General features: G+C 44.9%; 1 protein-coding gene across 2 annotated transcripts in view; it reads left to right on the top strand.

The window, feature by feature from the left end:
• The window catches only part of VIPAS39 (VPS33B interacting protein, apical-basolateral polarity regulator, spe-39 homolog), a 309,783-nt gene that overhangs the window by 194,295 nt on the left and 90,682 nt on the right, over window positions 1-24,806 (top strand). For both annotated transcript variants that reach the window (XM_086937557.1, XM_086937558.1), the window contains exons 11-12: window positions 5,877-5,904; window positions 9,391-9,467. In XM_086937557.1, the coding sequence (XP_086793683.1) occupies window positions 5,877-5,904; window positions 9,391-9,467 (105 nt within the window). The remainder of the gene's footprint in view (window positions 1-5,876; window positions 5,905-9,390; window positions 9,468-24,806) is intronic.

Below are 24,806 nucleotides of genomic sequence, written 5' to 3'. Positions count from 1 at the left end.
AAAAGCCTTCACAGTGAAACTAACTTAAACAAATCTGTGGTGAAACTTTACCACTTACAAGGGCTGCATTACCTCTCCGGGTTGGAGGGAAAGATCAGCATGGTGCCTCATATTCCCTAAAAGGCGCAGTGACAAGACCTAAACTTCTGCCTCTTCAGACAACACTGTATCACCTTGAAGAGCATTTGTTTATTTAATTGATTTATAGAGTTTTATCTAGCGCGAACATGACCCATTCGGGTATCAGAGCGCTGTACAACAAGAAAAGCAAAAGGTTGACAGACAAGAATATACAAATAATGAAGAACGAGAGAGATAATTTAAAACATAGGATCCCCAACATAAAATCGTAATTAGGAGTGGTCACATAGATAATATATAGAGTGGAATCATAGAAGAATAATGATAGGTATGTAGTAGGAGCGGAAAGTCTCTTTGAGGGGGAAGCCCCAGATGTTAGAAACTAGAAGCCAGATGTACAACCCTTTTTTGCGGCCGCAAACATGTGCCTGGACCATTTTTTTCTTTGTTTTCTCGATCAAGAAGGAGTCAAATAAATCGCAGTTGGGCCGAGTTAAAATTATCTGAAGAAAGGGGACTGAATTTCCTATTACTTTGATTTTTGACCATTTCAAACAATTCTTTGGGACAATTTATGTCCTTATTAAGTTGTTGACTGAAAAAAAATTTCTTTGGTACTTCTGATACGCCTGTTGGATTCTTTTCTTTTTTGTCTCAGTAGTTTGAGGTTGGTGGGAGAGCAAGAGTCTCCCTGACCTTTCCGCTAATCTCAGCAAGCGATATTCATCATTCAGGCTACCGTTGAACTATGGATTGGATTTTTTGATCTGGACTCTTTTTAGTTGTTTGGAGACGGTGGCGTCTATGATGTCTGATATGGAGGTGATATAGATATCAGTGAGGCCTTGAGTCTCGGACATGTTTAGAATATTATTACTGAGAGTAGACAACATGAATGGGTTGATATTTCTGGTGTCTCTGATCCAGTGTTTGGCTTTCACTGGTTTTCCTTTGAAGGTAACTACCCTTTCAGCTATGTGCAAGGTAATGCACTGATGGCCTGTCCAGTCGCACGGTAGGATAGATTCTATTTAAATGGTGTTTTCCTTTGCTATTACTAGAGCAAATATGGCTTCTTTATTATGTGTGGGCTGTTGCAGGTTTGAGCTAAGTTAAGGTTGAAAAGAAAGGATTTTAAGCTATTCACCAAAGGTTTGTCCGTGTTATTCCAGTGGATATTGTAATCGCAAAGAAAAATCTGGTTGCTATGTTGGCCATTAATGGTAGAGATGACCTCCATGATTTGCTCAATGAATGTGGGATTATCTCCTGGAGGGTGCTAGATTGTGTGCAGTGAACATAGTGTGCTGTCTTTAGTTGAAATATTGATTCCCAGACATGCGCAGGAGGACAGTTATTGAGTATGGATTTGTTTTACTGATAGATTGGTCCGATGGATTCAGGCAGTGCCACCCCCAGGCTGGCCTGAATGGTTCAAACTAATGATGTCATGACTGGGAGGGACTAGGATGTCCAGTATAGGAAATAAAGAGTAATTTAACCATGTTTCAATGAGAGTTAGGAGGTCTAGATCATGAGCAAGGAAAAGGTCAGCTATATAAGCAGCGTGTTTCACTGAGGACCGGCAGTTGAGTAATGAGCATTTTAGGTTAAATACGGTTACATTTGTTGACAAACGAGATATGGGGACTTGTTTAAGGTTAGATTTATTAATGGATGTTAAACTAGGATGGGGATCCCTGTATGGTTGGGTAATAATAATCTGGATTTTACCCATGGACATAGTGTAGTCAGTAGGAGCGTGGTTGCATGAGGCAAGGAGGGAGAAGATATCGTTATTCAATAAGTGACTAACCAGCCTGTTGGGTCGAGAGGAGTGGTCTAGATTTGGTTTACATCTCCACGTAGGTTGAGGAGCCCAGGCGTTGACAGGGCTGGCAGCAAGATGGCGTTTGAAGGTGGGGTTGTTCCAGTAGTGCGTTGTGTGATTTGTCCACTTGTGTTCCAGGTTAAATGTAATATGCACTAGATTCTGGATATCAACCTTCACCAGCTGTAGTTCTATTTTTAGGTCGTTGAGCGTTGACCAGAGAGTGGAAATACTGTTGAGTCGATTTAGAGGAGATTTAAATTTGGGAGGTAGTTAGAAGGGTTGGAGGGGCCTTGGAAATTAAAGATGGGTTTTTGGTTGGTGCCCGTGCTATGATGTATGGCTTCGGGGTTAAGTCGAGCATGGACTTGGAGATTATAAGAAGTGTGGAGAGTCCTAAAGATATTCTTTCTAGTGTAAGCACTGTCATGGAGGGATCACCTTGTTTCTAAGGAAATAGGGGATTGGCAATTAGTATAAATCATGATTGGCATCACAATGTTAGATGCCTAATTTGGGATGGAGTAGTTACTGTCACACCTAAGATCAGAGTTGATATTCGGTTTGCTTATGGATTGGAGAGGGGAGTTGACAGAGTGATAGTGTCTTGTGGCAGGGTTAGTACTCTCGGTGCGAGGGAGAAATCTGGACTGTAGTGATGCCATGAGTGGGAAGGTGATATGGGGAAACAGTGGGATTAGGTGAGAGAAGGGGTAAATTGGACGTTGTGATCGCTCATAAGGGTGTCAGTTGGTAGTGGCGACAAGGGAGGGATACACACTGTTTGTTTTTTAACTTGCACTCACCTCGGTCCACCGCGGGCTTTATGCCTGATTGATGTGGAGGGTGTTTGGCAGAATCCAGTCCTCTTTTGCTTTCTCACTATTGACGGCACGAGTAGAGGCGGAGCTCCGACGGTCACGTGGCCTAGAGCCCCGTCCACTACTTAAAGCAGATGCCTGTCAATCCGCGCAGCGGGCGCGCTAAAGGCCAGCCCTTCCGTGCCCGACCGTGACCAGGGGCCACGTCCCCTGGTCAAATGGCATCATAAAGACTTTTATGCTTACACCTGATCAAATCTTAGCTCTCCGCCCCCCTTCCGTAAAAGGTTGCCAACGTTACTCTGCCGACAATATAGCTGACAAAATCTGTCCTTGCTGTAACTTTTCTCCCTCAACTAACCTGCTATATCCCCCTCTTACTACAAGACACACCTTTCATACTCATACTACAGCTCTACCCACTAAGGACCTTGTGTTCCTTAGCCTTAACTGTCGTTCACGCCCCAAACACAAGTTGGACATTTTTAATCTTCTCTGGGACGAATGCTGTATTCCTTACTGAGACCTGGCTTCACGAAAGTGCCGGTCCTGACATAGCGACAGTATTACCACCAAACTATGAGATTGTTCAAAAGGGCAGAGTTTCCAAATCAGGAGGGGGCATAGCCATTATCTTTGAAAATTGCCTACAATGCAGATTTGATTCTGTAGACATCCCTGACTGTGAAGCTGCACTCTTCAAGCTAGCAGTAAATCCCAACTTCACGCTCACTGGTTTACTTGTTTATCGCCCACCAGGACATCCAATACCATGGACTACTTCATTTCCTAGCTAAATTACCCCTTTACTCATGAGCTCCAAAAATGTATTGCTTCTGAGCGACCTCAATCTACATTTGGATGACCTGTCCAATTCAACATCTAGCAATTTAATTGCCGACTTAGCTGCATTGACATTAATTTACTTAATTCCGGTCCAACACATACAGCTGGTCACCTGTTGGACCCGATTTTTTCTAGTCTTTCCCACATTAAACGCACTCCTGCAGTACCCTTGAGCTGGTCCAACCATTTTCTCTCCAAATTTAGTCGTGCTTCTCCTATTTCCTATTGAACACTTCCCATATAACTGCTGGGTCCCTACAAGGATCAGGTACCCGCAGGAACAGCAGGTTTTAATCATTTGTTTCCTGTTTTTTTCACATACATGACCTCCTGGTTTGGGGGAGCCTTAGCGCGCTCATACCGCCTGGGTCTACACACTGGTCCTGAAGAATGTCTAGCTAGTCTCAACATACAGGCAGAAACATGTTGACCACTCACTCTGAGACATAACTGAGACATCTATCCAGCATATATATTGCTCACTTTGCTTTTAACCGTGCCTGATTGGCCGGCAAATAAAATTACTTTTGGACACAACCCAGACACTTTTAAACTCACTTCACATTCACTTGCACTTGTAAAACATACAATATCAACCAGCTTTGCAGTAATTCTGGTGTTGAAGCACACCGGGTAGGTTTTCGACCTTCCTGGTGGGGCCCGATGATGAAGCATGTCACCAACTAGGTTGGTGACATGCTTTCTAAAGAAACAAATCTGACTCTTTATGCTCGCTCTTCTCCTAAGAAGACACACTCTTTTGTTGTTTTGACTACTCTTTCAGAGGGAACAAGAGCGCTCCTTATAATAAATCCCTCTCTCTCTTGTTGTTTAATGACACAAAAAAAACAAAAGTACATCAAAGTCATAGGGCCTCAGGAGCAGAGCAGCTTCGTCATAGATGCTAAAAACCAAGTCTCCAGTAGAATGTGCCCAAAAAGAAACATTAACACCGCGGCAAACAAAGTCACTCACTGCAGACATAAAAAGGAGATCAGCAGCATGTAATAGCTGTGACTCTGACGTAGACAGACTCGGATTTGATCGAAACTGTGGCGGGTAGCTCAGCTGGAACAAATAGACCGATGAGCACAGCGCTCCTACCCAGCACAATGAAGCAGGGGAGTAGCTGCGCATGTGTAGAATACATCCCTGGGGTGGGCTGGCGTCGGTGCGAAACACATACATTTTAGCCACAGCTTACTGTCAGAATGTATTATTTTCTGCATACTATTTTTTTTTATAAAAAACTTTTTATTGACAATAAAAGTAAACAGTGGACAGTTACAAGGGTTACATTATACTCCGCAATCGATCATAGGCAAGATGATGACACATGGTGGACACATTATGAGCTCGCAAAAGAAAACATTCATCACGATCAGCACTTCTCTTCCGTATCAGCCCCACAATCCCGCTACCCTCTTCTCTCTTGTTTAATCCTCCGAATCAGTATCACTTTCCAACTGGGGTGGTTCACAAATATTCTGCATACTATTTGAGTATCATAAAAGCCTTGTCTTTTAAATTATGTTATTGTGATCATATTATGTTGTGAGATCTGGAGTTGCTGTTATGCAATAATGTGTTCCAACTGGCCTTTTCTGGTTCAGATGAAGGTCAGAAGCAAGTGAGTCTGCAAGGATAGTAGGCTCATAATGTCTATTTTACATGTTATGCTGGCACAGCCCATTTTAGTGGCATTGCTCAGGCCTTCAGCATCACTTGCAGTGCCATGTGTGGTGCCTGGAAGTTCGAGGCCCCTACTCGGTCATGGGCTTTGATATTTCTTTGAGCCAGTCAGCCCAAGTACAGTTATGGGGCTGCTCACCAGTTTTTACTTTGGTGGTGGGGGTGGATGTTTGGCATTATTTTGCATTACAACTCTAGTCATTTGCCCTAATAGGCAGCATCCTTGTTAGAATTGGCTGCGCACAAACCCAGGGATTTATGCAGTGATTCACTTAAGAGTGTTGAGGTGATGATACTAACTGGTAACCAAGGGAGGGAGAGCCTTCTCTGTCTTGGTCCCTCAGCTCTGGAATAAGCTACCCGAGGGGCTACGCAGAGAGGTGAATCTCCTGCGATTTAGAAAGTCTTTAAAGACATTGCTGTTTGGAAGGGTTTTGGGCATAGTGTAGGTTGGCTGCTGCATTATCTCTCTGTGTTGTATGTAGTTATTGTATGAATTCCATCGATTTCCGAGCGCTTGCGACCTGTAGGTGATTTGGCGCGTTATAAATCCAACATAACAATAACAAGAACAATGATGGTTTCCTTTCTTTTTCCTGCCGCAGGTTTCTGGAGCGAGCAGATGAGCTAGCGGTAAGTGCCAGGATTTAAATGTGCTATTTATGATTTTCACTGAATGTAAGTTGTAAGAATATTTAGGTTATTAGTTGTGAATGATGCGAGTCTTGCACAAGTAATGTATCTGCAATTACTGGGAACCAAGTGCTCCATTGCATTACTTGACTCTCTCAGGGTAGCGAAGCAGAACATCATCAAATAAGAAAGAAGTTAAAACTGTAACAGTCAATAAATACAAACTGTCCATGTAATTTATAAAGTTATCTATTAACACTTTTGTTGTGCCCGTCGGCCAACGGCCGTCACAAGCACTACCTCGGTAGTGCTGCGCACGTCCGTTGGACCGACGAGGCCCCACCCACCTAATGGAACGTCCCGCACCGCGGCGGAATGGCAGCTGCGTTAAGGCGTTAACGACTGCAGTCCCTGAGCTGTTCTAGAGAATAAAGCTGCATCATCTGCGTAGAGGAGGAGCGGAACAGGTCGCCCACCCATCTGCAGAGCAGAGCAGTCCAAGGCCTACTCAGCAAAGGTGATCTGGGCTAGCAATCCTTATCCTCTGGCACGTAACAGCAACACATTGAATTACTTATTGTCATACTCTTTGTGGGTACTGAAAACCCTAATGACAATGCCCCCCACCTATTCCAGATCAAATATCACCCTCTAAGGGAGTGTAATTATTTATGAGGCAAGCCTATTAGCTTTGTCAGGATGCCACATTAATATATATAAGGCTGGCTTACTGACTTTGTCAAGCAGTCACCACATTTTCATAAAACAGCCACTTGTTATATCGACATAAAATCAATCTGAACAATAATCCTATTTAAATGTAGTCATTATAAGTATAGAGGTTGCCTTGTTCATCATTAGGATTGTTAATAAAGCAGCTATAAATAAAGCATTGCAGTTCAACACAAACAGAAACATACGTCATTCTTTTACACTCTTCAAGCTACGTAATGTAGCAGTAGGACCAACCACGAGAGTTCAATGCACTCCAGATCACAAGAGTGTTTAGCTCAGTTGTGGGAGTGCTTGAAATGAATGGGAACTTCTCCAGGAGTCATGGGAATAAGGCCCCAGAAGACTTAGAGCTTGTTTGCAGAAATACTCAAGAGGGACTGCTGTACTCTTTGCAGCCCTCACAACACTTTGAAAATACCTTGGTGGTGACCCTGCCCCTCCTTGGGGCACCACAGAGAAAATTATTAATTCTTCAGCCCCCCCGCTGGAAAAGATTAATATTTAAACAGTGGGATTGTCTGCTGTACGGCTTCATACATCATGTTTGTTTTCCTTAGTTTCTTTAGCGGCTGCAAGCATGTTCTCTCTTTTTAGGTTCCAGGCACCCCCGGCTAGTCCTAGAATGCTGCATCATCCCTCCACCTGTATTTCACCCTCTTACACAGCGTTCTGGGATATTCCATGTAGGTAATTGAAATTTTTCTCTGGAAAAAGCTGCTCTGAGGATGACCTCACCTCTGCCCCCTAGCTGACATCACTGCCAGATCCTTTCCCACTAAACTTTCAAAGGTGAGGTCCTCCTGTGTTGACTGCAAAGGTCAGGGCTCCCTCATTTGTTCGGATGGGCTTGGCCTGTCCCAGCCCATATGGAGTGTAACAAGCTAATTATCAAAAGCTGATCTCCCCATGTTCTTTCCTCTCCCAGAAACAATCACTGTGACTGTACCTTATGTGAGGGGAGGTCTTTGTTACCTCTGCTGGGTAGCAGAGTAATCAACATGGCTTAGTATAGAGGGGAGAAAGACCTGGAATCTGATTATGAACTGAGGCTGAGAAATATGATGCATTTTGAAGTCCACTAAGATGTGGATATAGTGTGTTGGAAACTGCAAATTCAAACTCTGTGTGCATGCTTTACTGCAGTTTGACACCCTGCTGGATTGTGTAGGTTTAAAGTAGAGCAAAACTGCAGTTTAGGGGAGAATTCACCTATATTTATAATACATGAGAGCACTACAGATTTTCCAGTAAACCTTACTGACCTATCTATGAATGGCCACTAATATTACAATGCTGACCACAGGTTATCACCAACCCTTGCAGAGTCCCTTCTGCACCACACTACCAGTGCACAATTACTGAGATGCACATGACAGTAGCCCAGTGCCCCTTACTGTAGTTGCGTCGCATCAGCCTTATCTTAAATACTGGACACTTGCAGTAAACCCGCTCAGTCCAATTTCTGTGAATTGACCGTGAGGGAGACTGATGTAGGGAAATTCACCCACAGGGAAAAGTCCTGTTAGGCTAAAGGACGGAACCAATTTGCTAGGTAGGTCCCCATAAAAATTGAGATAGAGGCACAAGGGCAGCATAAGGTATTTGTACTGACAAAGTGGCACTGCAAGGTTGGCAATGCAATGAATGCCTCGGAACGTTATTTGAATGATAATTGTTGAGCTAAAAGGCCAATCCATTTCAAACCTTTGTATAGTAGTGATACTACTATTTTCCGCACATTCCATAGAATAATACAACTGCTCTGCATGGGTAGGGAATCATCCCATTTTGTCAGAACAGACCTTCAGACATATTTGTTTTGGTGGAAGAGCATGGCGAATGCCATCAGAAATGCCAGGAAATCAATGTAGCTTCCAGTATCTGGATTTTCTTAAAACTATTCCTTTTAAGCATAAAATGAAAAAGTTAGTTCTGCTCTGAACTAAGACTTTTTCTGATTACAAAGGTGTATGCTTTTGTCTTCTCATTTATATAATACATTTATTGACTGCTTATTTGCAGTGTTGCTAGGTTGTATGTTTCATCTTTGGTGCTTGACTTACAGTGGGCATGAGTGTTATTTGTTGGTCTGTAGACTACCACATTTTCTCTTGTTGGCAGTTCTCACTCTCATGAAGCATTCCACCTCCCCTAAGAACTCTATAATGCCACTGTGTACATTAAACAGAGACTGGGCTGTCAGCCTGCACGGGCTTTACAACTGCCCGCACAACAATAAAGAATGTAGAAGGGGAGGGCATGTGTAGTACCGTAGGGTGCAGTTCAGGACCAGGCGCATTACATGCACTATCATGGAGTTTGGCCCCAACAGACAAAACTAAATAAAGACATATTGAGGACAGAGACTACAGCACCCCCCTTTATAGCCAGTTTTTGCAGCAAGGGCACAATTCCTTTTGATGATCAGTCGGTACTTCACTACAAGCCGGCGCTTATTCCAAATTACATGAATAATCTGCAATGGTGTGGAGATGTAGGAAAGGCCTAATTTGTGTTAGTGCTGCATGGTACATGCAACATTTAGTAGCCCTACTGCAGGGATCTTCCTCTTTCGTGTGTATGACTTTTGTTACTATAAGCAGTATCATCAGCGCCCTCTCACCACTGTGCATTTATGACTCCACAAGAAAGCTCTTATTTGGGTGGTGGACATATTGTGTATGCATAATGTTTTAATGTTTTAGAGAATCAAGCAACTCCACCAATATATAAATGTTTAAATTCTTGCAGCTCACCAAATACAGGGAACACTTGGATATTCAGACTGCGGAGGAACGGCGTGATTTCTTAAAAACCAAGTGCATTGGGTAGGTATGAGTAGGTGGTGTCCTGTTGTTGCTGTGCGCTCATAAAATTTAGTGCAGTGATCTGCTTAAAAACATTCAATTTAAAATAGTCATAGGACATTCTGGACTTCCAGTTCTATGGCTCACCACGTAAGAATCTTTTTAACAAGTATTAATATGATTCTTATACTTTCTATACAAGCATTCACCATGTTTTTCTACATCATTCTTACCGACTTTATTTATATAGGAATACATTTTTTTTTTATTTACATTAATATTTATTGTTTAATTGTTATTTTTTTTAAGTGTGCATTCATTCTATTGCTCTCCTCAGTTTCTATCAAATCTACCTATCCTGCATCAGTGGTGTCACAAATATATTTGTACCATACCAATATTCAACCCACCTGCCCATCTATTAACATGCATAACTCAGGAAACCGCATACTGTAGAATCGCGTGCTCTCCTGTTGCGCAGCGGACGTATAGACCCGTAACGCTGTAATTTTGTTTTATGGTATTTCTATTTTGTTTTTATTTCAAGTTGTCTTCAGCTTTTACCGTTCAGATTTATTGCACTGGCGGCACCCTATGAAGTGAATTTTAACTTGTTATAGGCCTTGTTTTTGCACTCTTATCTCGCTCCTTGCTGCCTTTGCCTTTTCGTGTTCTACCTGCTCTCCGTTCCACCCCAGTATTTCCCGTTTGTGTGGAGGAAACAAGCGCGCACAAACTCAACCCCACCTCCGGCTCAGGGAGTAGCCACAGGTGTTAGCAGTCTAGCTTCTCCCCAGCTATTTAATCGCATGGCTCTCCCGACACACAGCGTACACGCGCAGCGGGCGCACCGCAGCTGCCGCATCCGGCGCACCAAAGGCACGTTTTCTGTTCCCATCCACGCCCATCCGTCAGCAGGAGCCAGGACCCCTGCATCTTTCAGGTCAGTTACTACTCCCTGGAAAAGATACATTTATTCTGGTGAGGAACCTCTAAACATCAGATGTTTGTACAAAGCACATAGCGCCAATAGCTCCTGGGATAGATCTGTGGCCTTTGATAGTATGGAGAGTCCTTTGTTCCTGCAGATATTGCCAATTTCATCGTGTTTAGATAAGATAGAAATCAGGTACACAGCCTATCCCTGACCTGGTGGTTAGGAATTATGTTTGAGACACTTCCTCTTCCCATCCGATAATCTACCTATTCTGATGTGGAAATGTTTTCTGAACAATGTTAGATCTTTACCCAAGCATGCTGTAGACATCTGGGACTTACTCACCTCAGAAACCCCCAACCTTGGGTTCTTCACCAAGAGTTGACTTAAACCCAGCCCCACTCCCTCCATTACTGTGGCCCTTCCAGAGAACTATTGCATCCTCCGAATTGACAGGTAGAACTGGGCGGGTGGAGGGATTGCCATCATCCATAAAGACTCCATTAAGGTCTCTATACTTGAACATTGTTCTGATGACAAGCTATAGATTTGTATCTTAAGAATTGATCTCTTGCCTCATGATTGCTGGAAAGGTGCCCTGGTGTATCGCCCTCCTGGACCTCTCAGTGATTTTACATCCTGTGTAATGGATTTGATTGCTCCCCATACCATCTTCACCAAACATTTCTTGTTGTTAGTAGACTTTACATAGTGAATTGGCCTCCAATGCGGATGCGTCTATGCTCCTTGCCGAGCTGGCTACTATAGAATTGGATAAGATTAATGATGGCCCAACTCATTTGGCAGGACACACACTAGCTCGTGTCCTGTCCAACTCTCCCTGCAAATTTATTTGGAGGCCCCCGCCCTCTTGTATGGTCAGATCCGTCTTTGATTGGCTTTCAAATTTATGGGGCTGAGGTGGAGACCACCCACTCAAATGTCTCCTATAGCTATAGGAGACAGTGGCCTAAAATTACCCCAGACACCATTATGAATAAATTCGCTGAGGATACGAATTGGGAGTCGAGGCATATCAATGGCTGCTTAACTGCCTACCACAAAGCAAAAACACATAAACAGAGGGCAGAGGCTATAAAGAACAGCACACAACAAACTGAATAGTGTCCTAAGTTAACAGAAAAAGGTGCACGAAACCAGAGAGTACTTCCCTCTATACTCCCCACACAGTAGGACCTGGTCCCACACAAAATTCAATTGCAAAGAGGTTTCAGCACTCAAGTGTATCAATATAGCTTATTCATTTTAAAGTCCACAAAATAACATCATGACAAGGAAGAATTGTCCAACGTGATGTTTTTTTCCAAATACAGCTTTCACTTTATTTTATTCATCAAGAATTCATTCCAATGTTCCACATAGCATAGCCAACGCGTTTCGTCTACTAAGAGACTTCTTCAGGGCTTGGAGTTATGGCGCAAAATATATCTCATCCCAAAGTGCAGTAGTTTCATTCCATTGTACAATATAAAACTTCCAATTTCCTTAGCAGCCTGATAACTGCCTCTCATCAACGTTCGTAGATTAGGTTTAGAAAAAACCTACCACAATGCTGTAAGATCAGCTATAGATAAGCTGTCCCCTTTGAAACAGCAACTCAATAATGCGCGTCGGCAACACGCAGCATAATACTCCCAGGAATTACATAAGGAGAAAACTCTTTGCAAAAACGTGTAGAAACGCTGGCGACACTCACATCACCAGAATGACAAGGAAATCTACACAGCTTCCTTATCTCTTTATCATAAAATCTTTAAAAAGGCCCGTAGAGCTTTCATTTCCTTACAGCTCAATCAGGCAGGAAATTCTCCTAAAGAATTATATTTGATACTTAAATCTTTCACCAATCCGAGGGCTTGCTCCGCCGAAATCCCTACATCTCTAGAACTTTGCCATGAGATAGTGAACCATTTTGAACATAAAATCACTTTGATTTATGACAAATTCACAGCAGCTAGGGACTCTTCGAGTGAAACAATAAATTGCATTCCACCTATCTCGAATAATTTCCATTTATTGAATAGTTTTACTCCACTCACAGTAGACCTGGTTGAAAGCAGCTAAATCTGGGTCACCCAGGGATTTAAGCCAGAATCTCATCCCTGCTACATAAACAACTGGCTCCCGCTATCTGCCCAGTACTCCATGAGGGAAGGCCTACTTCCACCACAGTGGAAAGCTGCACAGATAATCCCCATTCAGAAAAAGGCAAATGCCCCAGTAGCAGATTTATCTAACTACTGCCCTATTTCCTTCCTGCCCCTTCTGAGCAAACTTCTGGAAAAGCATATGAATAAATTATTGTCTGAATATATTGAGTCCTCAGGATGACTTGATATCACACAAATGGGTTTCAGACCAATGTACAGCACAGAATCAGCACTGATTGCTGTTGCAGACAATATTAGACCCTTCTTTGATAATGGTCAGACAGTTCTGCTGGTGCTGCTAGATCTGCCAGCAGCTTTTGACACTGTATCCCACCTCATTTTGCTCCAAAGACGTAACGAGATTGGAATATGTGGACAAGCCTTGACTTAATTCTCCAACTTCCTATACCATCGTACACAGACTATTAATCTTGCATCCTTTCGTTCTCGAACAATGGAGCTTAACGAGGGAGTACCACAGGGATCCTGTCTCAGTTCCATTCTGTTTAACATTTATGTGGCCCCCCTTGCTAAAACCCTTAGAGAATTCGACTTTATTTCCATCTCATATGCCAATGACACTTAGCTCAGACTCTCATTTGACATTAATACCAGAACACCCAGTGTCGTTTCTCTGAGGGTAGGAAGGCAATCGCTTCTTGGATGACAGAACATTTTCTCCAGCTGAATGCTGGGTAAACAGAGATCATGCTCTTCAGGAACACCCTTTCGCTCTGGTCTCCCGAATGATAGGACCTCTGAGATGGGCACTGCCCCCACCCCTAAGACAGTAGTTAAGAACTTGGGCATCCGTCTAGACCAGAAACCTACCATGAAGGATCAGGTGGAGGCCACCGCTGGTTCCTGTTTCCATATTTGGAGCCTCTTGCGCAGAGTTTTCCCTCTCTTTCCTCTATGTGTGTGTGGAACGCTCATTCAGGCACTTGTGACGACTCATCTGCCCTTTGCAATGCCCTTCTGTTTACAGTGAACTATTCTTCTCTAAATACACTCCAGGTGGTACAAAATACTGCTTCCCATCTTGTTAGGAATTTACCTACTAGAACTGCCTCCCTCCCCCTCTTATGTCAACTCCATTGGCTACCGATATGAAAGAGTCATATTCAAGATTTGTGGTATTGTACACAAAGCTTTGAACGGCAGAGATCCCGGTTATTTAACAGAAACACGTATCCCTTACCAGCCTAATAGATTCCTTTGCTAAGGAGAAAAATCCCTTCTTGTAACTCTCCGTTTCAGGAAAGCTCGTACAGGTGGCAAACCCTTCTTCTATTTGGCTCCCCACTGCTGGAATCAAATACCGATACATCTTCGAAAATGTTAAGATTATCTTCTTTTTAGAAAACCTCCTAAAACAGAGCTCTTTTGAGTGTAGGTCTCTTTGTCTCTACTGACTGCTATGTTCCCTGTAGCGCAAAGATACACCTTCGGGAGTGATTCATGCGCTTTATAAATTAAATAAATAAAACAAAATACCTAGAAAGCTGCAGTGTAATTTCAGAAATGTAATAGAATGAAAAAAGTCAAGTCTATTGTACAACTAGATAATTGTGAAACAAGAGATACTCCCACACAACCTGTATTTCTTCTCTATAACTCACCATAAAGATGGTAATTGTTAATCAAGTGGTGCCCCCAACCTATTTTTGAGAATACCAATCTCACAATGGATCAAAACCTGACGGCTCAATATATGACCACACAGTAAAGCAATTAATACATATCACATAGAATTACTAATTATTACTAAAATTTAAGACACAACAGGCAGAAGTGTTATCAAAATATATATATATTTATATATATCTGTTTATTCAAAGAAGGAATATTCAAACAATAATTTTGAAAAAAAATTCACTAAATTAAAACCATATAAAATCAAAGCACATATACACAAAAAGAGACAATTTTGGTTAAAATGTTCACAAGAACAGGGGTCGACGCAGCGTTTCGGTTTGGAAAGATTAATGAACAACCTTCTTCAGGACCAGTTCTGGGATTATATGTTCTTCCACATTAATCATAGAAGAACAGGGGCCCGATTATGTGATCCGGGTTTGGGTGTACTGCTTGGTTTAAGTATCCTCAGTATGATTGGAGGAATTCTGGTATCTTCTGTTCATTAGTAATGGGGCTCGCGCTCTGGTAATAGGAGCCACCGATATTATTTAGCGAAATTTGCCAGATTTAGTTGACTGGCATTTAGTTCACACACGCCCTTTCAATTGGCGTTCTTTGCTCATGTGTCTGTTTAGGCATGGGAATTTTTTCTCACATTATCTGTATCTTTGTATTCGGCCTCCCTGCTCCTATTCCGGCGGCGTATCAGGGGTTCTGCGTAACCAGTTAAGGTGAATGAGGCAGCCAGATATGTTTAAAACTCGCCTCATTTACCTTCAGCATAACAAGACCCTACTCAGCAGAAATCTCTAGGTAAAACATTTCCATAGTGGTTTTATAAACCTGAGATTATATTACACAATCATCCGCCGATCTTTCACCACCAATATATGTCAGGTCCCACTGTAGCCAAGGGGACCTACTCAAAATACCCCCATCCCTCACTACAGTCTGCCACATACCCATCAACGTCTATAGATAGCCCCCCTCAATCTCAATGGAACTGCGTGGGCAAAGACCCAGCGATCTCTCTCCAAAAAGACATATATTTTACCCCAATCCTTCGAGAGTATGGGACAGACAGAATAAACTTACTTAATCTAACCTCCCGGCTAACTGGGATCTTCCTACATCCTAAGTTTCGGGGCATCCCGTGAGTTCTTGGTAAACCTGAGGCTGCTTCCCAAATGTCCTTTGGTATCCCAATATTTTTTACATTAACCATCCGCAGAAGAAGAATGTCAAATGAGGCGTTCGGAAAAACAGATGTGCCGAGGAGAAACAGTGAAGTAAGTTTATGAAGTTGGCTCGGTGGCTTAGTGGATTAATGCGTCCACTAAGGGGCCTGTGCTCGACCTGATGCTCACAGGTTCTTATTCCAGCGGGTCCGATCAGCCTTTCATCTTTCTGAGGTAAAATTAGTACCATTTCGCTGAGTAACAACCAACATCTGTTTCTCAGCGCAGAGATACCCTTGGGTGAACATGCGCTTCACAAATACACGTTAAGTTGAGAAGTTAAATATTTTTAACAGATATCACCATAAAACAAAATACATTCGACCAGACTCTCCTTTAGCCAGTCACAGGCTTGCTTCGTTTTCTGAAACATTGCATCTTGGGTTATTGATGAGCCCAACCAAGGCTCAGCGCTGGACACAGATGATTCCTGCACTCAGCTTTGACACAAAGGGGGACATGGATTTGCCTTCCTAAAGAGAAGACTTGTTACCCTAGGGAGGGCTTGTAGTAACCATCATACATTGAGAAAACCGTTTACATCCAGTAAAGATTTTGTGGGAGAACCGCTTTTCAAGTGCAGGATTACAGCATCAGAGATGACGGTAAACAAAAATATGTCGTAAACCGAAAATAAACAACAAATTGTTTCAAGCCAACATATGAAACAGCTGGTGCTCATGGGAGGGCATACATATAAATGCTGAAAGGCACCTGGTTCGCGTGCTGACGTAATTCCTAATTTTAAGCAGAACGTGTGCACTAAAAGACATAGGTAATGCCAAGGCTGCTAGAGGAGTTCACCGTCTAGTTCTGCGCACCACCCAGAATGAGCACTAGAGTGGCAGTTAGTACCCCAATAATTCTTATGGCAAACCGCCACCCTGAGTCATATTGCAGTCGTCTCCCTACACTGCTGGTGCTTTTACTTTTTTATTTTTTTTATTTAAGAAGTTTTATATAGCGCTAGCCTGACCGGAGGGTATCGGAGCGCTTCACATTGGTTACATAGCAGAGGAAAAGATAGCAGCACAAAATACAGTAAGGCAAGACAGTTCAGCAATAAAAATCACATCGACAATGCGGTGGGGGGTCCATATCAAGATCCGGATTAACATCAAATCCGGGAAGAGGTAAGTGTGAATCTCAAGGCTCCAGCTGCTCCTATCTGTTCGTTAGGGATCGGTCAAGGAAAATGATTTTTTTTTTAAATGTTTTCATTAAATCAAACGTCTCATCGGCAGTCATGACACCAATTAAACAATGATTGTACATTTCTACCATTGTACACCGTTGGATACACATTTCTTACCATTATATTAATATCACATTTTTCCGGACACAGTTATATCATTTCTCGCAGTTGCGTCACTATCCTATTCCCCCTCCATCTCCTCGTCCGAGCTTTCTACTACGGATTCCGGCAGCAGGTCACACAGGTCTCCCCGAAAGCTATTCCAGGCCGCCCAGATTTTATTCCATTTATGCGGGCTTCCCCTGTTCGCATATACTGTTCGTTCCGTAATCATTGCGAGGTCCATGTTTCCACACCACAACGCCAACGTTGGTAGGTCCACCGCCCCCCATTTCTGCGCTATGTCTCTTTTGGCAATCATGAAACCCAGTGTGACCCAGATCTGTCCATGGCGTGTAAGATCATTAGGGTCCCATATGTTTAAGAGACATTTGCGTGGCTCTGGCAAAAGGGATAGTTCCACTGTTTGTGAGATTGTACGTAACCCCTGTCTCCAGTAGTCTACTATTGCTGGACATTCCCACATAGTGTGAAGAAAGGTACCCTCCTCCCCACATCCTCGAAGAGAGTATGGATGCTTTGCTCTCTGTAGTTTATGTAATGTGGTTCCAGTGTAGTATATGCAATGTACTATCTTGAGCTGCACTAGTCTAAGCTTGACTGAGACTCCCACCTCTCTAGGAGATGCCAATGCTTCCAACCATTCCGAGTCGTCCATGTTTCCTATTTCTGTCGCCCACTTCTTCCGCAGTGTTACTGTAGGGTCAGGCAGGTTGTTGAGTAATTTTCTTTATGTGAGAAAAGTTGCTCGCTTTTGCATGAAGTCAGTGAGCAGACAGTCTTCTAATGGGGAGGCCTCCGGTACTTCTGTATCTGGGGGAAGTGCTGTTAACAACGCATGTCTAATTTGTATATATCTGTATGATTCATTCGGGACTAATTCATATTGTTGCTGTAGTTGGGTAAACGGAAGGACCGTGCCTTTATCCCATAAGTCACCCACTGTGGAGATACCAATATTATCCCACTGCGTAAAACCTCTACTGCGTCGTAGTTGTCCCAGGGCCTTGGTGTCCCAAAGTGGGGTAAGCTTAGTATCACCCCTTTCCACCCAAGCTTCGCCTGTGCCATGTACCATATGGCGACCGTTTGTTTCGTGGGCCCCTCTAATTTCGAGGCAAGTCCTCTGTTGTAGAGCACAGCTAGCATATTATTCGAGCCCCGCTGCACCCTATCTGCCCTATATGCTGGATCATCTTGGGGAGCGTGTATCCATTGATTAAGGGTTTTTAGTTGTGCTGCCCAATAATACAATTGCAGGTTTGGTAGCGCTATCCCGCCGTCATACCAACTTCGGTGCAGCTTAACCTGCGCTATACGTGCTGGTCGGGCACCCCACAGCAGGGTCGATACTTGTGTTGCTATTTGTTTAACCCCTTCGATGCTGATGACGAGCTCAGCTCATCATCAGCCACGGGTGACGTGTGCGGATGACGAGCTGAGCTCGTCATGTAACGCGGTTATTCTAAAACAGCCGCACAGCGCAAAAATAACCACAGCAGCGATGCGGTTAAAGTACCTGGGTGGAATTGGATATGGCGCGTTGTCACGTGCGTAGAGAAATCTCGGCAGCGCCATCATTTTGTATAATGCTGCTCTCCCCAGAAGCGTCGGGGGCAACGACGCCCAGTGCGCGACATCGCATTTCAAACGTTCCAGAGGTTGAACCAGATTTTTTTCGCAAAGAAGTCCGCCGTGTCTTTAGTAATGAGAATACCTAAGTATTTAAAGGCGTTCCCTGCCAGCACCAATGGGCACTCCACAGGGAGCGAGGGCTCTGGTCCTTGCAGTGTGTAAAGTACCGACTTGGACCAGTTTATCGTATATCCCGATACCTTCCCATGCGTGTCACACTATTTAAGGAGCTCTGGTATACCGTGATCTGGGTCCATCAGATAGACTAAAATGTCGTCAGCATAGAGTGAGAGACGGTCTTCCCATCCCCCTCCCCAGCTAATTCCCTTCAACAATGGGGTTGACCTAATTAACGTCGCCAGTGGCTCTAGTACTATTGCAAACAGCAACGCCGACAGTGGGCTCCCCTGGCGCGTTCCCCTCGCCAGTTCTATCGTATGAGATATATGGCCGTTAGCCGTAACCTGAGCCAGTGGCGCTGAATACAGTAATCGGATCCAAGCTCTAAATTTTGGGCCGAAATACATATGGGTCAGTACAGCAAAGAGATATTGCCAATTTACCATGTCAAATGTCATTTTCTCATCCAACGATAATATCAGCGCCGGTTCCGACAACTTCGAAGCCCGTGCGAGCACTCCATGTACGCGCTTGATATTTAGAGCTGTGTTCCTATTTGGCATGAAACCCAACTGGTGGATGGGACATTAACCTATTCGCTAATAGTTCCGCTAAGATTTTTGCTTCTGCATTCAATAACGATATCAGGCGGTAGGAAGTGCACTCTGTCGGGGGTTTACCTGGTTTTGGAATTGCCACTATTGTCGCTATTCTTTGATCCAGTGGGAGCACCGCATTCTTCAAACTGTCATTATACATTGCCAACATGGGTGCTCAGAAACGTTTTACCCTACATCCCGATCATGTTAAGAAAGACGGTGATGGGAGCCCTCGTAATGTCCCGGATAGACTACTGTAACTCCCTCTATCTGGGAGCAGGAGAAAAACAACTGTCCAAACTGCAGGCAATCCAGAATGCGGCGGCCAGGGCCTTACTGAACCTCCCCAAACGCCACCCTACATCCAAAGCCATTCGGGAGCTTCACTGGCTCCCGGTTAGGCGCCGTATTCAATTCAAGGCTCTTTGCTTGGTACATAGATCTCTACATGGTAAGGGGCCTGACGACTTCATTAATCTACTGCCCCGATATGAACCCTCGCGAACGCTGAGGTCAGCCACCCATGACCTAGTCTGCCAGCCCAGAATAAACGGAGCCCGATGGGGAGGAAAGTCATTCTCCTACCAGGCGGCTAAAATATGGAACTCACTACCCCCAGCATTACGCGCCCAAAAATCTAAAATGAGCTTCAGGAAGGATCTAAAGACCTGGCTCTTTACCTAAACCTATCTGCCCCACTGCTTTCCTCTCCTTTCTGTATCTTACAGCGCCAAGACGCTGCGGCATTCGTGCGCTTTACAAATATTTCAGTCAGTCAGTCGGTGTACTTATAGTCACGGTCATAAGCTTGCACCATTCTATTGGAATCCCATTGGGGCCCAGGGCTTTTCCACATTGAACCGAACAAATTGCCTTTTGAATTTCGTCCTGTGTCAGGTCCGCTTCTTATTCTAGGGCTGCTTCAGGTGTGAGCGCCTGTGTTTCGATGTATCTGAGTGATTCCGTTACATCAGTCTCCGATAAGGTCTGACTTGGTGTATAAACCTTTCTAAAATATTCCGCCAGCGTATGCACTATCTCTGCAGGGTGTTTCTGGAGCCTTACCCCCGTGTCTGTAATTGCTGTATTCCCCTGGAGCCTTCCCCCCTTTTGTCCAGCCAAGCCAACATTTTGCCTGCCTTATCTCCTACCTCGTAAATTTTATGTTTTGTCGCCGTAATGTTACCAACAGTTATATTTTTTAGATGGTCCTTGTATTGTTGCTGACATATATTCAGGGAGTGTGTCGCTTCTGGAGAGGGGCCTGTCATGTGTGTCGTGTTCGCTTCCTGTAACTTTAGTTCTAATTCAACTAATTCCCTCTGTTGTGCCCGTTTATACCCAGTGATCGAAGCAATTGTCTGACACCTAAGAACTGTCTTCTATGCTTCCCATACTATGGACTGTGAGTCTACTGATGCTGTGTTTTCCTCAAAGTAATGTTTAGTAGTGTTTTTAAGTTCCTTCCTAATGCTGGGAACCCTAAGATATGCAGGGTAGATAGGATACAGCCTCTTACGAGATTTCTCTCGGCAAGAGAGCGTCAGTAATACTGGGGAATGATCCGAGATGCCCCTGAGCCGTATTTCTATCTCGTCGATGCTTTGCAGTCTAGCAGCTAACATCAGGAAGTAATCTATTCATGATAGACTCTTGTGCACTGAAGAGTAGTATGTGTACTGGCAAGCTGCAGGATACATGGACCTCCAGACATCTACCAATCCCATAGCCTCTAAAAACCCCCGCATCCGTGAAGATTCGGCTGTCTGTGGTCGAGCCGGGAGCCTGTCTATCATCGTGTCTATAGTCGTGTTGAAATCCCCTCCTATAATAAGATCACCTTCTGGTAGCGCTGGTAGGAATTCTCCCAGTGCAGGCAGTGCCACCGACTGAAGCGCCGGTGGTATATACACTGACACTATATTCAGAAGTCTGCCCTCCCATTGTCCCTGTATCGCCGCAAAACGTCCCTGGTCATCTATCGACTCTGTAATATTATAAATGGGGAGGTTTTCTTGACTAGTTTGCCAGTCCCCCTTGAACCTGCAGAAAATTTGGAGTGTGCCGCCATTTTGTACCCCATCTATCCAGAGCCTTACATGCTGTCCCTGTGAGGTGTATTTCTTGTAAAGGCACTAGTGCTGGGCCATGTCACTTTAGAGCCTGTAATACTAGGCCTCTTTTTATTTTATCGCCTAGCCCCCTTACATTCCAAGTTATTATTCGTAGGGGGGCCACCAGATTTTCCTGCATCAGTGCATCAGTATGATCAAGTTGTGAATCCAGTGCCATGAGTGACCTGCTGGAGGAAGCGGAATCGCCTCCCTGCTAAGACATTAGTGCATCCGTCAAGTATCCAAGTATGTAATGTATCTACCCTGTCGAGAGCAACTCTAAACCTACATAACAAAACAATATTAACTTCACTCTTCATCCCTACCCCCCTCCCTGCCTCCCTGCTTAACGGACCTGCAACCGCCCACCTCCCCAACTTAGCAGAGTGCTTTACCCATCCCAAACCCATAGTACTTGCTTGTCGGGGTAAAAGGTCTGTGAGAACTGCGGCCCTTCTTGCCCTCCTAAGCCCGCCTCAGTCCAGTGTCCATGTCCGACTCGAACTTATTGTTTACTGCAGCAGTTAGTCGCTCAGGAGCTGGACATTCGGGGGCTCTACCCATGCCCATTCTCTTCACTTCTTGCGCTCGGCGAAAGGTCCGCACCTTGCTTGTTGTGATGCTTGAGATCCGGGGCGATGGTCATCCTTCCGGCGCTGACGATTGTTGCTTCCACGACGGGGGCCCTCCACTGTTCTCCATTCTTCTAGCCAATCATAAGCTGCTTCTGGCGTGTCAAAAAAACTCTTTTTTCCGTCTGCTACTACTCTGAGCCGCGCTGGAAACAACATTGAGTAGGGTAGTTCTTGTGCTCTCTTTTTTACCTCCTAAGAAACTTCTTCTGCGACGGGCGACTTCGGCTGTGTAGTCAGGAAAAAAGGCAATCGTAGAGTTATGTATTCTGATTGGTGGGGAAATTCTTGCCGTCTGTAGGATCACGTCTCGGTCTCTAAAATTAAACAGTCTGGCCAACACTGGCCTCGGGGCAGCTCTGGGTTTTGGTTTGCCACGGGGACCCTATACGCCTTTCCATGGAGAAGAAACTCGACAGGCCCTTGGGTTGTAGTCTTGCCTTGATCAGTTCCTCCACGTAAAGGTCCATTGCTTGGGTGCCTTCGGCCTCGGGAACCCCAAGAATACGCACATTGTACCTTCTTGAGCGCCCTTCCTGATCGTCCAATTTCTTGTTCTCTACCTGAACGCGGGCCATTGCTGACTGCAGTTCTGACGTGTCCTCCACTAGTGACTTGGTAACGATCTCTACCTCTTTAATCCGTTCAGTCATTTTGTGGAAGTCTGCCCGCAGTAGTGAGACGTCTGTCGATATTGTTCCCACCGTCGTTTGAACACTGGATAGCGCTTCCATAATATCCTCTAGTGTCACCTTCTTTGTCCCATCGCCATCAGGTGTCTTTCCCGTGGAAGGGTGACCCTCCGTCAGGGGCGGGAAATTTTTGTTGAATGCATACTTTCTGTGTCGTTTGATTTCTGGGCCCCCTTCCAGCCATGTCAGTCCTGTCGGGTGATTACTCCTGTAGTCTCTCCACAGATGATTATTCGCTAGTTCCCTGGGGTGTGCTAGTTGTCAGTTGTGCTTTCTGCCACTATATATAGCTCAGTGGGGAGACCGATTGATGAACCATGCACTACTATGGGTCCTGGTAATTGATTGCCGCTGATGCCAGCCTTGAGATATGCTGGCCCGCCTTGGTATAGCGCTGGTCCGATTCCCCTATATCACTGTCCTGGTTACGCATATCTGTGCCGCAAGCAGTGCCACCACCGGACACCCCAATCATTGGCGAACCCTTTATTAACGGGGGGCTGGGGGGGAGGCCGCTCCTAACTTCTAACGATGTTCACCGCCACTGGGACATCTACGGCCGGTCATATGTTGCGCTTGTTGCTTGCAGTTTGTATCAGGCACTCTTTGCCCCTTTTGTTGCAGGCTTCCTAGGCTTTTAGTCCACAGCGGGCCTTCCACCCGCACCAATCCACTCACACTCCTCGCCTCGGGGCGCTCACCGCCGCGCTATCTTGTCTCCGCGTCCACACCCCTCCTTCACCAGCCTCCGGTTGTTGTTCACCCCTGTGCTGCACACAGGGACCCCACCATAAGCGCCACAGTCTGCTCACCTTCGGCGGGGATGGTGAAGCGGCGGGGCGCCGGGAGCTCAATCGTCGTGCGCTGACAGCAACACCACACTCCCCCGGATATGCTGTGAATTCACTCCGCCCTGCGCAGCGGAACCAGTGGGTCTCCGGCGTCCGCCCTCCTCGTTGCCCTGTCTAGGGGGTTCCATTCTCTCTCCCACCCCTTGCGATCGCTGCTACGACACTCCGGTCGGGAGCCAATAATTACCGGCTGCTCCAACTGCTCTTGGGTCGACGCGTTGTGCTGTCCCGTCGAAGCCTGGTAGACCTCTTCTGCCACCGCGGATCTCGAGGTACTTTAGGGCGCGGTTCCCGGCAGTGGGCTAGGCCTCAGATCGCCGCTTTCTGTTTACGACGGTTCCCGGCTCCGTATCGGGTTCGGATTTCACCCGGTCAGCGCCGCCTGATCCTGGACGTCAGTCACTGCCCTCGGAGTTATACTTTGTGCTGGATCAGCTTACGTATTAATGCGAAGGACCGCGTTGTCATCGGAGCTCTCGGACTACACAGCCATCTTGATCGGCTGATAGCCACGCCCCCTCAATGAAAAGGATTTTGAGCTGACTTTTGAATTTATTGAAGGACGGAGTAGTTCTGATGTGAGGGGGAATAGAGTTCCAGATTTTGGGTGCGTTGCCATCGAAGGACCTGGCGGCGGTTTTGCAGGGTCCCTCAATGCACCCCTTAGGGATTGAAGAATAGAACAACAATGCCCTTGCACTATACAAAATTAGAACATTAGAGTAATGATATTGCTGAGATGATCATTTAGTATACATCCACACTTTCGGAGTGACTTTAAGAGAATTAATTATCCAAGTTCAGGTACAAGAGTTCAAAAGAGAAATGTTCTGTTCCTGGTGTAAAGTAAATGTTTTATTGTTCCTTTGATAATGCCAACACGTGTTTCATCGCAGGGAACTCACTGCGAATCTTCAGGGCTTCTTGAAGAAAGTATGACAAAAAGTGTTGGAAATACCAGTTTCCGGACACTGCTTGGGTTAATTACTCGTGGTGGTTCGAGCTCTGTGACACGCTGCCTGCGTGGTTAAAGGATCTTGATCAGTAGCGCTGTGTGTTGTTACCGGGAGGAGTCGACGAGTGTTAGAGGGGGGGGTCTGAATTATGACCTAGTCTTTCCTAAAAGGCGAGTACACCTTGTTCGCGCTGAACTCCCTCTTGAGGTTCCCGGTGCCGTTTTCCAATGACGGTTACATATACATACACCCCTTAGGGATGTTTCTTGCACGTGAACGGGCAGTCACATGGTTAAAGATTGTGCATGAGTCCATTTTCCCGCTGACAAGCTGGATGATCCTCGCAAACAACCACTGCACACCCACAATTGTATGTGTTTTAATGCTTTTTATTTTTCTTTCTTTCACTTTTTACTTTGCCTGGTCCTCATCTTCTGTTACTGTCAAGTTGTGCCTTTG

Source organism: Lissotriton vulgaris, chromosome 9 (genome assembly GCF_964263255.1).
Source record: "Lissotriton vulgaris chromosome 9, aLisVul1.2, whole genome shotgun sequence".
Lineage (NCBI taxonomy): Eukaryota > Metazoa > Chordata > Amphibia > Caudata > Salamandridae > Lissotriton > Lissotriton vulgaris.
This window is presented reverse-complemented; position numbering and strand designations above follow the sequence as displayed.